At 46.4% G+C, this 16918-nt stretch overlaps 1 protein-coding gene across 2 annotated transcripts in view; it reads right to left on the reverse strand.

Moving 5' to 3' along the window:
* Positions 1-13447, reverse strand: part of LOC132526842 (glucoside xylosyltransferase 2) — a 154739-nt gene extending 141292 nt beyond the window's left edge. The window contains exon 1 of one of the 2 annotated variants that reach the window (XM_060161345.1): positions 13173-13252. Coding sequence is in view for 1 of the 2 variants with exons in the window: in XM_060161342.1 (XP_060017325.1) it covers positions 13173-13447 (275 nt within the window). In the remaining variant the exon portion in view is untranslated. Of the gene's footprint in view, positions 1-13172 lie in introns of both variants that reach the window. The other variant, XM_060161342.1, reaches the window with a different exon arrangement.
* Positions 13448-16918: the final 3471 nt, after the last annotated feature.

The raw sequence follows: 16918 nt of genomic DNA on the forward strand, positions 1-16918 counted from the left end.
GCTTAAAAAGTCTCAAGCGTGTGACTTAATTAAACTTCAATTTCTGGAGTGTATAAATAATGAAATACGGCATTTGTGTGTCTGCTATTTACGTTGGAGCCTATTACCGCAAAACACACTGAATTATTAAAGCGAGTAATTGCTTCTACTCAGACCCTCTTTTCTGCCATCTGCCGCTACCTCTGTTTCCAGGGCTTCTCCTTAACTGACAGGCTAAATTAACTCAGGTAAAGCTGATGCTATGGTACGGGCCGGCAGTGTGAGCTGGATGGAAAAAAAATCACAGTTCTTTCAAACACAGCCTGAAACATTTGGTGGCTAGTTTTAACAGGGAAGGAAACACAGAAATATGAGGGTGGGGAAGGAAGCAGACACATTTTAAGAGGTTGAATATGCTCACCCTAGGGGAAGACTTGACTAGCAGAATGCCACTCCCCTCTCCCCTAGTGGAATCTCTTACAAGACGAAGCCATGGCTATCTGAATGTAGAAGTTTGCAAATGGGGTCAGAGTGGCAGTTGAAGACGTGGAAATATCTTGATTCAGCCCCTAGTAGGAGCGTCTGGTGATGGGTGGTTATATCTGCCTTAAGTGCTGGCAGCCAGAGGCACTAGTGAAGCTCCTCACAAACCACAGGTCTGGGAACACGGGAGACCCTTGACAACAAATTTCCGCACCGAAGCTGTAAGTAGAGCCTTCACTTAGCAACCCAGACGTGACGCTCAGGACTGTGCTAACAGTTAAATCACTTTTAACGACCCATGGTTTGGAGTTAAATCAACTATCTTTAATCTTCCAAGACAGACAGAAAAGCCTGAAGTCCCAGCATTACATGAACAGTGTTGACACAGTGCCAAAAATATCTGCCATGAGGGGGAGGCTTGATAAAACCGTTCGATAAGGGCATCCAATTACTAATAGCTTGTATTTAGTCTGGATCATGATATTTGAAACATGGCTGTGCTCCTAAACAAAGTCTAGGTCTAACGCACAGTAGGTGTTCAATGTCCAAAGCTGGTGGCTTTGTGCGTCTCTAGGTGTGTGTGTCTGCTTTTAGCCATCACTGTACACATATACATGCTTTATGATTAGGAAGTAGCAGAGCAACGATTCAAACTCAGGCAGCTGGACTTAAGAAGCCCTGCTTTTAGTTATGATGCTGTATTTGGGGTCACACACAAGCGAGTCAGAAAAGGAGCCCCTCCAGGCAGATGAAGCCTTTATCTCTACTCAGAGCTCCTGACTCAATGATCCGAAGGTGGACTGGATTTCAGTCCTCACCCACAGTCCCGCCAGGTGTGACTCGCACAGCACACCTGCACCATCTCTACCTCCATAATCCATCCTCTCGCTCTTAGCTGAGGTCACGCACAATTGGGTTTATAATTCTTCTCCTTCCAAAACTCTAGGATGCTGCCTGGACTGATTCTCATTTCATTCTTCCCCCAGTGATTGTTCCTGACACACAGGGGATTCTATTTCTCCATCTCCCTCTTCTTTTCAAATTAAGATGTTATTGAGATTTAAAAAATATGAACCAGCAGCGCTGGTTTGAAATAAATGTCTGGTGACATACGAGGGAGAAGCATGAGGATTACATATTCTGAGAATGGGCACCTCTATCTCATTTCCTGAAAAAGAGCATAAGGGACTTACCAATTTTTTTTTTTTCGGTACGCGGACCTCTCACTGTTGCGGCCTCTCCCATTGCCGGAGCACAGGCTCCGGACGCGCAGGCTCAGCGGCCATGGCTCACGGGCCCAGCCGCTCCACGGCATGTGGGATCCTCCCGGACCAGGGCACGAACCCGCATCCCCTGCATCGGCAGGCGGACTCTCAACCACTGCGCCACCAGGGAAGCCCCGGGACTTACCAATTTAAGCAAAGGAAAAGTGGTCTCCCCAGCTAATTTCCATACTCTTATGCCTCAGGCCAATAGGGATTTTAAATTTTTATGATAATTAATATACTTTAAATTGTTTCATAAATATATAAGTAATGCATATACTTATCACAGAAAAAAGTGTAAAATACAGACAAGCGAAGGCGGGCGAGGGGTAACCAAACCAACTTCATAACCTCTGTTAACGTTTTGGTATACCATCTTCCAGAGTTATAACCACTATATGTAGGTGTGTGTATATAAATATGTAAAAACCTTTAAAGAATGGGATAATTTTTATAATCTGTTTTTTTCCCTTACAAATACGAACAATTTTCAAATTTAAAAAAAGAAAAGAGATTTTATCAAAGGGATCTTCTTCAAAGGGATTCTGGAAAGCCATCAAATACTTCACATTTCAAGATCTGTTCCCAAGTACAGTATGGTTGTAAGCAATACGGATCTAGATGCACACAGAGCTGGCTTCAAACTCTAGGTCTGCCACTTGGCTGTCCCATCTTGGGCACACACTTTAACTACTTCTCACCCTCAGTTTCCCCATCTGTAAAAAGGGCTTGTTGATTCTAGTGGCTCTTTGCTTTTGGTTTTGGTGTTTCTTACTAGCATCCATTTCCAGGTGTTTCTGGTAAGAGTACCTCAGTTTTCTTCGGGGGAAACCACTGTTCTCAGTTCATGAGGTTTGGACGCACTGAAGCGTCCTCCCCCAGATGCAGACATCAGGGGTTGGTGTGCATGTGATCCAAGCCAGGGCGGTTAGAGGCAGCCCTGGGACTCTTGCTGGATGAAGTCTTTCCCTTCAAGGTTACTAAAGGAGGAGGACTTAAGCCAGACCCGTTGGAACTATCACACGGAAAAATCTGGCCTGAGACTGTGGCCCACACAGAAGGAAACAGAGTTAAAAGATGGAGGCAAGATGGTCACACATCCTGGACACACCCATGACTGAAGCTTTATCTCCTTTGCACATCACAGTTTTATGAGCTAGTAAATCCCCTTTTATGATTAAGTGATATGAGCTGATGAGCTGGGATTCCATCACTCCAAATGAAAAAGAATTTGACCTATCCAGTAATAGTACCCACCCCTTAGGTTGTTACGAAGATTAAATGAAATAACGTGGTGAAGTGCTTCATACGGTACCTGACATGTTTTAAGTCATCATTAAATATTACTTGTTATCATCATCATTATTAAATATTAACTTAGATGCATCAGAAGCCTTCATTTTTCTCCAAATATTTTATGTCCATGCCCAAAATGGGCGAGGCAGAGCAGCAAAAAATTTATTTTAAGTGTCAATACCCTAAATTATTGCAAACGAGATTTGAAGTGTTTGTACATTTTTAAACGTTCTCAGACATTAACACCGACATCCATTAACCCATTCCTCCTGAGGGATGAAATTTGATACTTGAACACTAAGGCTTGTTACTTTGGAACCAGTGGTCAGACAACCCGGCTCCTTTTAATTCCCACAAAACTGGGATGAGGAAAGAGCAGAGCAAGGGTTCAAGCCCAAGCAGAGACACAGGCCCCCGCAGAGCACTGTCTGTGAACAAAATTCTGCGTTTTGGTTTCTGAGGACACCTCCTAATTCCTGAAAACTCTTCACTTACCCTCTGCTTTTCTAAGCTCGGAAACAATAGTTCTCTGCCCTTGAGTGGAAATCAAAGCTACAGACAGCCTGACTTCCAGGTCTCAAAGTCTCCAGAACAATCGCCCAACCCAACCAGAGGCAGCGAAAAGGGTCCTGTCCCATCTAGTCCCCGAGCTTTCACTAAGGACCGGGACACTGGGGTTAGGGTAGCATTCGTTATATGTGGAAGCTGTCTTCATTTTCTCAAGACACAACCCAGGGAAAAGCCTGCCTAAATCCTTAGCTCTGGCTAACATTTGCTGAGACCTTCTCGTGTTGCAGGTACCGTGCCAGCCTTTGACTCACATCGTTTCATTTCCTCGTTGAACTTAGAAGAAAGCCTAGATTGGCCGAGGAGCACTGACTCATTCAAAGCCACACAGCCAGTCAGCTGGATCTAGTTAGGATTCAGTTTCTAAATAATAAAGCAACCATGGACACTAACGGTACTCAGAGCAGCACGTCACTTGCTGAGTGATCGCCATGAGCTGGCCCTGTGCTTGGTGTTTTATGTGCATTATTACAATTTCAGCTCTTTGGACCTCAGTTTCCTCTTGTATAAAAGGAAATCACGCTTCAGATTATGTGTTCTCTATTGCCTCCTATTTATGGAAAGCTTGGACTCTAAATTGTACCATGATGAATTTTTACCAGAAGATGACAGTCTTCCGTGTTGCTAAAAGAGGTCGGGGGGAGGGGCATCCAAACATCACCCTCAAATACACCACAGCCGCTCTTGGCTGCCAAAAAAATCACGGACTCCCAATAAAGGCATCAAGTCAAGAAACTCCTCTTTCCAGGGGGCAGTTTTCGAAATTTCATCGTAGGAGATAAATCAAGCGCTGGGGAAGATCTGGAGGGGAACATACAATGAATTCCGTCTTCAACTGAAGCCTCTTCTTTTCTTTTTTTTTTTTTTAAATATTTTAAATGGTGGCAAGATAGATATAACATAAAACTCTACCTCTTGTTTTCTTACAGTAAATTATAACATGAGGAGAAGTATTTCCAAAGGAAACAAATCTGTTCTCAAATTTTCTTCCAAGGACTCTCACCTATGGAGTTTCTAGGGAGATGTGTCAATAGGGCCACTATTGACGGAATTTTCTAAAGGTGCTAAAAGCAGGTGCTACACATCCACATCCGTCAGGACGTTATGGTGGTGAGTGACAGAAACTCAATGCATGGAAGCCAGGACGGGGACGGGACAGTGGCAAAGGGCAGAAGCTGGCCTTGGGAACAACGTCAGAACCCGCCCCCACCCCGGCTGCTGGATGTTGCTTCTCACCCCTCCAGGTCACCTTGGGTCCATGAACCCTCCATGCAGACCAGCTTCCTCCGCCTGGCAGAGACACAGCTTGCAGCCACTAGAAACACTTTTCCCTTATGCTGTCTCTGACCCCAATTTTTTAAATCCCTAAAAAGAAGGCTCTAATTTGGCTTAGGAACCTATCCCGGAATCACCTGCCACCTGGGACAAGGTCAGGTGCACAGAATGGCCACTCCAGAGTGTGCCGGACCTTCATTTCCTGTGTGCCCCCTACAGCCATTCCCCTCTCTCTCCATCAACAGCACTGAGGTTTTGATTTAAAGAACCATCTGGTTCTGTTAAGAGGATTCTGGATGCAAATAACGGAAACCTCAACTCCAGCGTGGAAGAGAAGGGCCCTAGATAGGCCAGGCCTCTGGATCTGTGGATCCCAGGGCTCAGTACTGTCCTCAGGGACCCATAGTCTCCTTTCTCTACTCTACTGCCCAGAGTGATGACTTCAGCCAAAGCTGGTTTTCTAAGGATCGTGGTGACAACTGGGACTATTTATTTCCTTGTTCATATCTAGAAGATAAAGTCTTTTGTCCAATAATGTAAAATAAGTCCTTCTCTTCTTATTCCGTTCCCTTTTTTTTTTTTTTTTGCTGTACGCGGGCCTCTCACTGTTGTGGCCTCTCCCGTTGCGGAGCACAGGCTCCGGACGCGCAGGCTCAGCGGCCATGGCTCACGGGCCCAGCCGCTCCGCGGCATGTGGGATCTTCCCAGACCGGGGCACGAACCTGTATCCCCTGCATCGGCAGGTGGACTCTCAACCACTGCGCCACCAGGGAAGCCCCCGTTCCCTTCTTAAGCAGGAGCTGATTGGGCCAGCTTGGGTCATGTAACACCTGTACACCAGTAACTATTGCCAGAGAAATGAAATTATGTCTTAGCCCCGGATATATAAAGGTTACACTACGACAGGGATGGGACTGTCATGGCAGGCTTAGACCGTTGCCTGGAGGTACAGTTCACTGTCAAATTGGGGGTGGGGTGGGAGAATAGAGGTCAGGAGCCAAAGACAAGTCTATTACATCACCCTCCCCCCAGTGGTTTAGGTGGTCTTGGCTTCATGCCTAACTCTATGGGTGGCCCTTGCTTGGTTTACTTCAATTAGCTAATCCCATCCCACCCCTCTACTCCTTCCCATTTCCTCATCCACACTGTAGGCATTTAAACCAACCAAAGCCAATGAGATGGGAGAAAACTTTCGCTGGTGCTTCTAGGAAATAAAAACACTCCCTCATCCAGAGAAGCAAGATGAGCCTGGAGCATCTTGTAGCGCCCGAGAGTAAGAAAGTGCTCAGAAAGGCAAAACTGAAAACAGAAAGCCGAAACACAGTGATGGGGGTCTACCAGAGGAGCAGAGCAGCCAAGTGAAAGAGCTACTCATCACCAGACGGAAACAATTTCAGCAACAAAATAAAGTCATACTGGACTGTAACTCAAAGCCCAAAATCAATATCTACAAGTCCATCCTGATTTATGACTGAATAATACAGGGGGGAGAACAAACACACCATCTCCCGCACAAAAGAATTTCAAATTATTTATATAGAGATACTCTGCCCTCAAGGAGGGGGAACACAACTCCGCACTCCTTAGGTGCGAGTTGTGCACAGTGACTTCCTTCTACAGAGTAGAGTATAGTGAGGGGGGAAAGAGTAAGTCTAGAGTGGAGAAAGCTGACAAACACTAGCTCAGCCAGTGGCCAAGGTCAACGTTAAATCATGTCGATAGTATACGCACTTGATAGGACGTGATGAAAACGGCACTTTACCTCTACGGTCTTCCTCCAGATAACCCATAACCCCAGTTATCACCATGAGTAAAACACCAGACACATTCCAACAGCGGAGTATCTTATAAAATATCTGACCAGTGCTCTCCAAAACTCGCAAGGTCATCAAAAACAAGGAGGGCTTCCCTGGTGGCGCAGTGGTTGAGAGTCCGCCTGCCGATGCGGGGGCCACGGGTTCGTGCCCCGGTCCGGGAAGATCCCACATGCCGCGGAGCGGCTGGGCCCGTGAGCCGTGGCCGCTGAGCCTGCGCGTCCGGAGCCTGTGCTCCGCAACGGGAGAGGCCACAACAGTGAGAGGCCCGCGTACCGCAAAAAAAAAAAAAAAAAACAAGGGAAGTCTGAGAAACTGTCACAGTCAAGGGGAGCTTAAAGAGACATGACAACTAAATGTACTGTGGTGTCACGGATAGAATCCTGGAACAGAAAAAGAGCACTAAGTAAAAACTAAAGAAATCTAAATACATTAAACATTAGTAATAATGTATCACTATTACTTGATAAATGATAACAAATGTATTGTACCAGTGTAAGATTTTAATCAGAGAGGAAATTGGATACAGGCTATATGGTAACGCTCTGTACTACATACTCCCCAATTTTTCCACAAATTTGTTCTAAAAAAGAAAACCTCTTAAAAAGAAAAACATTCCCTCTCTTGGAAGGATGTTACTATTAGAGATCCTTACTATTTTCCTAAAGGGTGTAAGATTGTTTTGAATAGCTATTAGGTAACATGTAACTTAATAATATAAGTAAAGTCTCAGTATCAAGATAGTGCTGGCACAAGGGGGCTCGCTGCACGTACTCATTCATTAGTTCATTTGACAAATATGTATTGAGTACCTACTGTGAAATCATCTCTGTTCTAGCTGCCAGTGGTACATTGGTTAATACGACATGAAGTGTGCATGAAGAGGGGAGGAGCAAACGAAGTAGGATTTTCATGCAATGATGAGTGCTATTTAAAAAAAATACGAAATAAGAGTCAGGAGGTCGAAGATGATGGGCAGGGTCCTTTTTTCTAGGGCAGCTGGGAAGATCCCGCTGAGGACAGAATCTGAAAGCAGAGCTGAAAGAAATGAGGGAGCTAGCCACACAAGGATGTGAGCGAAGAACATTCCACCACAGGAAAAAGTAAACAGTGCTGGGGCAGGAATGAGTGCGTTTGGAGGCCAGTGTGGCTGAAGCAGAGTGAGCGAAGTGGAGAAGGGCAGGCCATGAGATCAGAGAGCTAAATGGGCTGAAATCAAACAACGGTTCAAAGGCCACACTAAGAAACTGAATTTTACTCGGTATGATGGGAAGTTAGGCACTGGAACCGGCAAAGTGACCCAGTTACGTATTTAAGATTATTCCAGCAGCTGTATGGAAAATGGACTGTAGAGGGCGCTAGAGTGGAAACCCCAAGCCAGAGAGAAGCTACTGTAGTCCCTGTGTCAAACTACTGTGTTTAGCTCAGTGGTAGCATGGAAGTGGTAGATATAGTGGGATTGGGGTTATATTGGGGGATAAAACCAAGAGGGCTTATTAACTGAATACACAGAGAGGGTGAAAGAGGGGTCTCACGGACCGATCAACAAAAATGAATTGGACAAGAATCAGGACTCACAGTGACAAAATATCACAGATGGTCCCCAAGATCTAGAGATCTGTAATGTGTTCTGGGGCGACCAGCTAATTATAGGATGGCCACAGACTTGGCATTCTGCTCTATAACATCATCCCTCTTTAGTGAGACATTTATTCAGGCTTGAACCCTCTAAGAAGACTTATCTCAGAGACCAAAGAGAACTGCAGGAAGTGCTGTCTCTTGATGAGCAAATACGCAGGCTTCCTCTCGGGGCAGCTCCAGAGGCTGCCAAGTGTGTAATGTGTTTCTGTATTGTCTCCCCTCCCCCCTCCCCCAAATTCTGGGAGGGAAGCAACTCCATTCACCATTGCACACTGAGTACCTGCCCCAGGATACACGTGCAATAAACATTCGCTGAATGACTGTGGAATAAAATGACAGAGGTAGCCTAAGTCTCCCTTAGAAGTCATATTTTAAGGGAAAACAGCAATAGCCAGGCTAACACAGAGACAAAGAATAAAGTTCAGGAGGGGGTTGAGGCTGACGAATCCGTTGGAGCTCTAGGCTACAGCCAGTAAATGAGAAACAGGGATTTTGCAAGAGATGGCACAAAGGGCTAAGCAACAGTCATTGATGGGACTTTGCAGCTGAACTTGTTGATCTCATCACAGGACCATCAAATGTCAGAGCTGGAAGAGATCTTAGAAAACTTGTAGATCGACCCACAGGTTTACAGATAAGCAAATTAGGGTGAAATGGCTCAGGACTAGAACCCAATCCTCTGGACTCCAGATGCCAAATTCTTTTTCCTATCACACAGATGGGCAGTTATATTGAACTTCCTCTTCTGTATGTAGGCTCAAAGAGGAGTTTTCAGAGCAAGCTGGAGAGATAGTCTTCTGAAATCCGAAGTCTATACTAATATAAAATTCTCATTTTAGAATTCAGTTCCATGAAGAATAAATGATCCCTCTTGATAAACTTTTCCCCTTATCATTCAAAGAAAATAAGGCAGCCCATCATGGTTCCCTTTTTGACACGGCTGCCAGGAAGGTTAGAGCTAAATTTTTCTTTTTCTAATAAATTTATTTATTTATTTAATTTTTGGCTGCATTGGGTCTTCGCTGCTGCACGTGGGCTCTCTCTAGTTGTGGTGAGCGGGGGCTACTCTTTGTTGCGGGGCGCAGGCTTCTCATTGCGGTGGCTTCTCTTGTTGCAGAGCACGGGCTCTAGGCACGCGGGCTTCAGTAGTTGTGGCTCGCGAGCTCTAGAGCGCAGGCTCAGTAGTTGTGGCAGACGGGCTTAGTTGCTCCGCGGCGTGTGGGATCTTCCCGGCCCAGGGCTCGAACCCGTGTCCCCTGCATTGGCAGGCGGATTCTTAACCACTGCGCCACCAGGGAAGCCCCGTTATAGCTAAATTGAACACTTAGTCCTCATAACAACAGTGGCCTCAGTGGTTAAGAATATGCCTGCCAATGCAGGGGACACGGGTTCGAGCCCTGGGCCGGGAAGGTCCCACACGCCCCAGAGCAACTAAGCCCGTGCGCCACAACTACTGAGCCTGCGATCTAGAGCCCGCGAGCCACAACTACTGAAGCCTGCGTGCCTAGAGCCCGTGCTCCGCAACTAGAGAAGCCACCGCAATAAGAAGCCCGCACACTTCAACAAAGAGCAGCCCCTGCTCACCGCAAGTAGAGAAAGCCCGCGTGCAGCAACGAAGACCCAACGCAGCAAAAATTAAAGATAAATAGAATTCAGATTTGGAAAAATTAGTAATTAAAAACAAAAACAGTGGCCTTAGTTTTTGTCAAAAAGTACTTCTTTCCCACTCCTCTTGATGACTTTTCATGTTTCATAAGTATTTCAATGGCCTTATTGTATATGTCTGTGTTACTGTTAGACGTCTCAAATTTGTTTTGGAAGTCAGCCAGGTCTAAATCACCAAAAAAAACAAAATAGAAGGAAGATTTCATTTCTCTTGCGCACTGGAACGGCTACTTATAGTGTGGTGTACGTTTTCAGATCCCACCCTTGACCTAAAACTCAGACATTACCTCCCGGCTTTATATTTATAGAAAGGAGAGCCCACCACACGACAGACTGCATACAAATGACTAGTTATAAAATTGTAGGGTCTGCCTGCTAACTAGGCAAGTCCCTGGAAACTTCTCCGAAATGAAAACAAGATGTGGAAGGAGAGTGCCATGCTTGCTGTGCTGACGTGGCAGGACTTCACTTACACCAGGACCCGGGGGGGGGAGCAGTGCAGCCTGGCCTAAGGATGGTCAGCAGGTGGTGGACTGGGTCCCACCCAGCTCCACGCTTGCTGCCGACTACTCCCCAGGCTCGAGATACAAGATCACCGTAGCCTTCGTCTCTTCTGGATTCTAGCCATGTAAAGAGATTAAAGCGCTCATTTTCTGAAAACATGAGGCTTTCTTTTCCCTCCCTAAAATGAAATTCCTCCTAAACCACAAAAATTTAACCCAGGCAGGATTAGGAAAGCAACAAAGGCGTCCATGCAGAGATCTTTCCTCCTGCTCCCTTAGTGCTCTGTCGCTGTTTCTGCCCAGGTAGCAAAAGAAACGTTAATAAGTCCCTGAAAATGTCAACATCGCCAGAGGACGCTAGACTTTCATGTTTATGCATTCGAGCCTGAGACTTCCTGTGGCTTTTTTTTGTTTTTTCCTCTTTCCTGAGTTTGAAAATTTTGTTCTTTATTCTTATGGTGTTGCCCATGATTTCCATGATAATCTAAGAGATACGTTTAGAAGAAAAATGGCTTCAGGAGACACTGTTGCTCATGGAAATAGTCCTTCCCGAAAACAACCATTTGAATTCTGTTCATGATCTCTTCCGAGTCAGAGCCAATTTTTTCAGACAGAGACAAGAAAATGCTGCCCCAATGTTCCCAACACCTTGAAGGATGAAGACAGTTCCAAAAATCTATGATGTTTCTTCAGAAAAATTTCAGGAAAATTATGAATGCAGGCAAGCCTACTGTATGACACCTGCATTAGTACGAAAGGGTTCAACCTGTACCAAGACTGCTGGGATCAGTATCCTCATCATGGAACCTTGGACAAATTGCTAAACCTTGTGTAATATTTTCCTTATCTGTAAAATGGAGATAATATTAGTGCTTAATCAGTGCTTACTTCACAGAGCTGTCTCTCAAAGTTTGGTGTGCATCAGAAACAAGAGGAGTGCTTGTTAAAACACATACTACTGAACTCAACCTCTTGATTTTTTTTTTTTTTTTTTTTTTTTTGTGGTACACGGGCCTCTCACTGTTGTGGCCTCTCCCGTGTGGAGCACAGGCTCCGGACACGCAGGCTCAGCGGCCATGGCTCACGGGCCCAGCCGCTCCGTGGCATGTGGGATCTTCCCGGACCGGGGCACGAACCCATGTCCCCTGCATCGGCAGGCGGACTCTCAACCACTGCGCCACCAGGGAAGCCCAACCTCTTGATTTTTGATTTTGTGAGCCTGGGTGGAGGAGGGGAGGGGTGAGACTCAGCATTTCCAACAAAGCCCCAGGTAACTCTGGTGCTGCTGGTTCAAAGAGAACTCCAAGAGAACCACTATCTAGGGTTACGGTGCTGATGGCGTAGTTAATGAACGTAACCTAAGTGTTAATAATGACTATTTTAATGTACTGTGGTGAACACTATGCCTTGTAAAAAGTTAGCTGTGATAAATGGTGTCCATTCTAATTATCTTCCAAGTTGTCCCATCAACTTACAAATCATAGCAACTTTGTAGTTAAACCGTAATAGAATCCATTACAAGAAACCTCAGTACATAAGAGGGAAAACCCTATTAACTTCCTAACAGAAATATCCTTATTTTAAAGAGTGAATACATTCATAAGAGATTGTAAATGGTTCTAAATAGACTTAAAAGCAATTCTATACATCACTGGGGTTTCTTCCCCTAAAACTTGTCCATACCCATCTGTACATTTCTTACCAGGCAGAAGAGAAACAAAAGCTGACACAGCTACTTACTAGGTTTCCTGAGTTTTCTCTCACTTACAGTAAAAACGCCAAACCAAATTTAGTCATTACGGTGAAAAGGAAGTCTTCCACTCGTTTCAAGTAATTAAGGAGCCCAGCAAATGTGGACGTTGCAACTGGCAGTTAGAACCATCAACAGTCTCCAAATGGTAGAGGAAACAGAGGGCTACAAGACAAGGGGATTTTTTAAAAGCTCTCCACAACAAAGGAAATGAACGCAAATCCCTAACCTGCGGGTGTTCCAGCAACCCTAAGGCCAAAGATGAAAAGCGGTGGCGGGTTAAGCTCTGTGCAGATAAAGAGGATATCAAACAGAATGTCGAAGGCTAAGATGTTTTCCTTGCAGGGCTCTGACCACACATGATTCTGAAAAAGAAGGAGGAACAGGGAAAGCCCCACGCTTCCAAGGAGAACACTTCTTAGTACACTCTGATCGAGAGCCTCTTCTGTTCTAAGCACAGGGGGAGATTCGCGGTTCAATGAGAGGCAGCCAGTACTTGGTAAACATCTAACTTTTCCAACTCAGTCAGATCTAAGTTTTTGGTAGATATTCTCCAGTGAAACATGAGAGTTAGATAAAGCATTCTTAAATCGTGATGGCTATTGAGAAATTCGACAAAGGGCGCATGTTTGCAAGATCGCAAAAAAAAAAAAAAAAAAAAAAAGCCTTTGCCCTGACAGTTAAAAATGTACCATGCAGACCACTTTCCCTGACACTTCTCTTTTCAAAAGGTACGTGATGACCAGCACTGCGCTGTTCACAGGACTCCACGAAGACGGTTTTTCATTTCTAGCGGGGAAAGAAAGAAAAGTGGGCAGCCCGTGGGTGAACTTGGAGTTTGTCCCCCCAGCCCACAGCCTCCCATGGACCGGACACGGGTGGAAGGAGGGAGACACGGGTCCGCGGATGGGATTCTGGGGCTGCCACGACTCACCTCGCCAACTTCTTCAGGCTCTCGGCGCCCCGACGGCTGGCTCGGGGGCGCGGACGCGGAGGCCGGCGCCGGCGAGCGCTCTGGACCGCCCCCGGGAGGGTACCCGGGCCCGGGAGGCGCGCGGGGGCCGGCGCGGGGCGGCGCGGCGGGGCGGACGCGGGGCGAGCGAGCGGCGCGGGGGGCGCGGCGCGGCGGGCGCGCAGGGACAGCCCCGCGAGCAGGAGCGCGGCCAGCGCGAGCAGGAGCAGCGCCGCCGCCTTGTTGCGGAGCTTCATGGTGCGGCGCGGCGGCGGCGGCGGCGGCGGCCCCTGGGCGGCGCGGCCCCTCTGCGCATCGCGGCGCGCCGGGCGGCGGCGGCGGCGGCGGCAGCGGCGGCGGGGCGAGGGCAGCGGCGCGCGACGGCCGCCTCCTCAGCCCGCCAGCCGGGGACTGGGGTCCGGGCGGCCGACGGGCGAGCGGGCGCGCGACGGAGGAGGAAGAAGGGGAGGGAGGTGGAGGCGTGAGCCGGCCCGAGGAGGGGCAGCCCGCGCCTACCGTACTGTGTGGAGTAGCCGCCCGTTCGTCCGCCCACCCGCCAGCCGCCAGGCGCTCCGTCTTCAGGTAGGGCAGCCTAAAAACCTCTCACCTCCTCATTCATCCACTCATTCATTCATTCGTTCATTCATTCATTGTCTCCCATTCCGTTCCATTCCCTCGTTTACTTCCTCAGTTCCGTCACTCATTCACTTACTCTCCCATTCCATCTTCTCTTCATCGGATTCTCTCTCATTCCATGCATTTGCCCCATCATTTATTTTTACCCATCTATCCACGCACTCGTGCACCTACCCATACATCCAATCAGGCAGGGACATCTCTGTCCAGTTTTCCCAATGCAGGGCCTGGCACTTGGTGGGTACCTGTAGGATAACCACTCCAGATCCACGTTGTCTAAACAAGTTACAGAGTGAATTCTAGAGTCTGGGTTTGAAATCTGACTCTGCCGCTCGTGATCTAGGCTAGGTGATCATGAGCAAGTGGCACAACTTTCTTGAGCCTTAATTTCCTTACATGCAAACTGGAATTGTATTGCTGCTCTCCGCAGAGCCGTTGTGTGGACATTACATTAAACAAAGCATTCGAAGAAACTCGCACAGTGCCTGGCTCACAATTGGTGCCCAATAAAAGCTCTGTGATAATTAGTACAATAAAACAGAGCTCGTCATATATACATAAATGCACTTTTTTTTCTTTCTGACGTAGATTTGATATAGAGTAATATTCACAAGCCAGTGTAGAAATGAATGTTTCTGAGACTTCAACAGCCGCAGTCACCCGATGAAGTTTCCAGAGTTTCCCAGCTCTTCTTCCAGGGCATCCCCAAGCATCTATGTGAAGCATGAGGACACCTCCTCTTATTATTCACCATGAACTGACAGCCAGCCTTCTATTAACTCTCTTTTCTGCTTGGCCACGTGACAAGGAACAGCAGTTATGACGACGTCTCTGGGATTCTACAAGATTCCATGTTGCCTTATAAATCGTCTAAAATTCAGTTATATTCCGAATGGTTCTCATATTAGCGTTACATTTTAATTCTTTGAGATCCCATTGTATTTAAAGTTCTAGGAATGAGAATATTTAAACACCTGGAACCTCTGGCCAAGTAGACACCTAAGAGATGGCAGGATGCAGGCTCAAGGTGTGCACAGCAGATGTTGCAGGTGAATGAGCACCAAAAAATCCATCGATTTCCACTGAGGGTGAGGTATCGTCCCGCTAGGATGCATTTGGAATTGGGGGAAGGATGTTTTGGGTTGTCACAATAACTGGCAAGTTCTACTGGCACATACTGGACCTCCCACAATGCTCAGGACACTCCAGCAGCACAAAGAATTGTCCTGGGCCAACTGCCAACACGGGGGGGGGGGCACTGTGGAGAAACACTGGGATAGGCTAAAGCCTGGTGTTCAGGCCTTCCAAGTTTAGAAATGGCCACTATTATGTTAGTATGTGGCCCAGTGAAGCAAGAATTCCCAAACTCTGTCTTGCCACTTCCTCTCTTCCTCAAGGAGACACATGCAATAAGAATAAAATAAGGCAAAGTAACACTTGGCTAACAGCTAAGGTTTTGGCCTCAAACACCAAAGTAGAACTTGGAACAACTGGGTTTGACCAAACAGAGGACTCTGTTTTCTTTTACCTTGCTGAAACAAAGGAAAGGCCTGATTTATCTCCTTCCCCTGCATCCAAATTCATGTTTGGGTTACCATTCTGATATCTAGCATCATGGAAAAAAGATTCCAGATACCATATCTATGACTCATCCCATTTGTCACTTGGATGTCAAATATACCAAATGCTTGTGTATTTGTCCCCCTACCCCAGAAATCTGTTTCTCCCCTTGTCTAGATACTCAGTTGCTCAAGCCAGAAATTAGGTGGGAACCAACCTTGGTTTCTCTGTTTCCTCTCACCTCCTGTATTAGTTCTCTGTTGTTGCATAACAAACTACCCCAAGTGTGGTGGCTTAAGATAATACACATACAACCTCATACTTTCTGTGGGTCAAGAATCCAGCACGGTTTGGCTGGTTCCTCTGCTTCACAGGCTCTCAAAAGGCTGTAATCAAAGTGTTGGCCTGGGGGTGGTGGTCTCATCTGAAGGTTCAGCTGGAGAAGGAGCTGCTCCCAAGCTCACTCACATGGTCGTCGGAAGGGTTTCAGTTCATTGGACTGAGGGTTTCTGGTCCTTGCTGGCTCTTGGTCAGAGGCTGCCCTCAGTACCTTGCCAGGTGGCTCTCTCTATCAGAATAAGTACATCAGAAGAGCCAGAGAGAGAATGCCATCAAGACAGAGGTAACAGTTTTTTATTATCTATTTTTGGAAGTGACATCCCATCACTATGCCATCTTCTCCTTGTTGGAAGCAAGGCATTAAATTCATTCTGCACTCAGGTGGAGAGGATTACACAAGGGCCTGAATACCAGGATTACTGGGAGCTGTTTTAGAAGGCTGCTTCCCTCACCGCCCATACCCAAAGAGTCAGCAAGTTCTGTGGACTCTGCCTCCAAGACATAATCGGCATCTCTCCACTTCTCTCCTGAATTGTCAATAGTGTTTGCTTGACAAGATCAAACCTTGCCCAATTCCTAATGGCCTTGTTCCCATAGTATTTCACATAAGTTATTCCCACTCCATCCCCCACGACTCTGAATTATATGAAGTGGCTCTTCTATGGCCTAGAAACCTTCTAATTGATCTCCTTGCTTTTTCCCATGGCTTCTTCCAATCCTTAAACCAGAATAATCTTTTAAAAACATAAACTATTTCTCCTTTGCTTACTACTCTTCAGGGATGGTAACAAATTTTTAGATCTAATACCCAAGGCACAATCCATGAAAGAAATGATTGATAAGCTGGATTTTATTATAATTTAAAACTTCTGTTCTGTGAAAGACAAAAGTCAAGAGATTCAGAAGACAAGCTACAGACTGGAAGAAAATATTTGCAAAAGACACATCTGACAAAAGACTGTTATGCAAAACATGCAAAGAACTCTTAAAACTTAACAATAAGAAAACAAACAACCTGATTTAAAAATGGTCCAAAGACCTTAATAGATGCTTCACCACAGGTGATATACAGATGGCCAGTAAGTGAATGAAAAGATGCTCCACGTGCTGTCACCAGGGTGGTCCAGTGGCTAACGCTCTGCGCTCCCCGGGTTCGATCCCTGGTCAGGGAACTAGATCCCACATCCCACAAC

This window comes from Lagenorhynchus albirostris, chromosome 10 (genome assembly GCF_949774975.1).
Source record: "Lagenorhynchus albirostris chromosome 10, mLagAlb1.1, whole genome shotgun sequence".
Lineage (NCBI taxonomy): Eukaryota > Metazoa > Chordata > Mammalia > Artiodactyla > Delphinidae > Lagenorhynchus > Lagenorhynchus albirostris.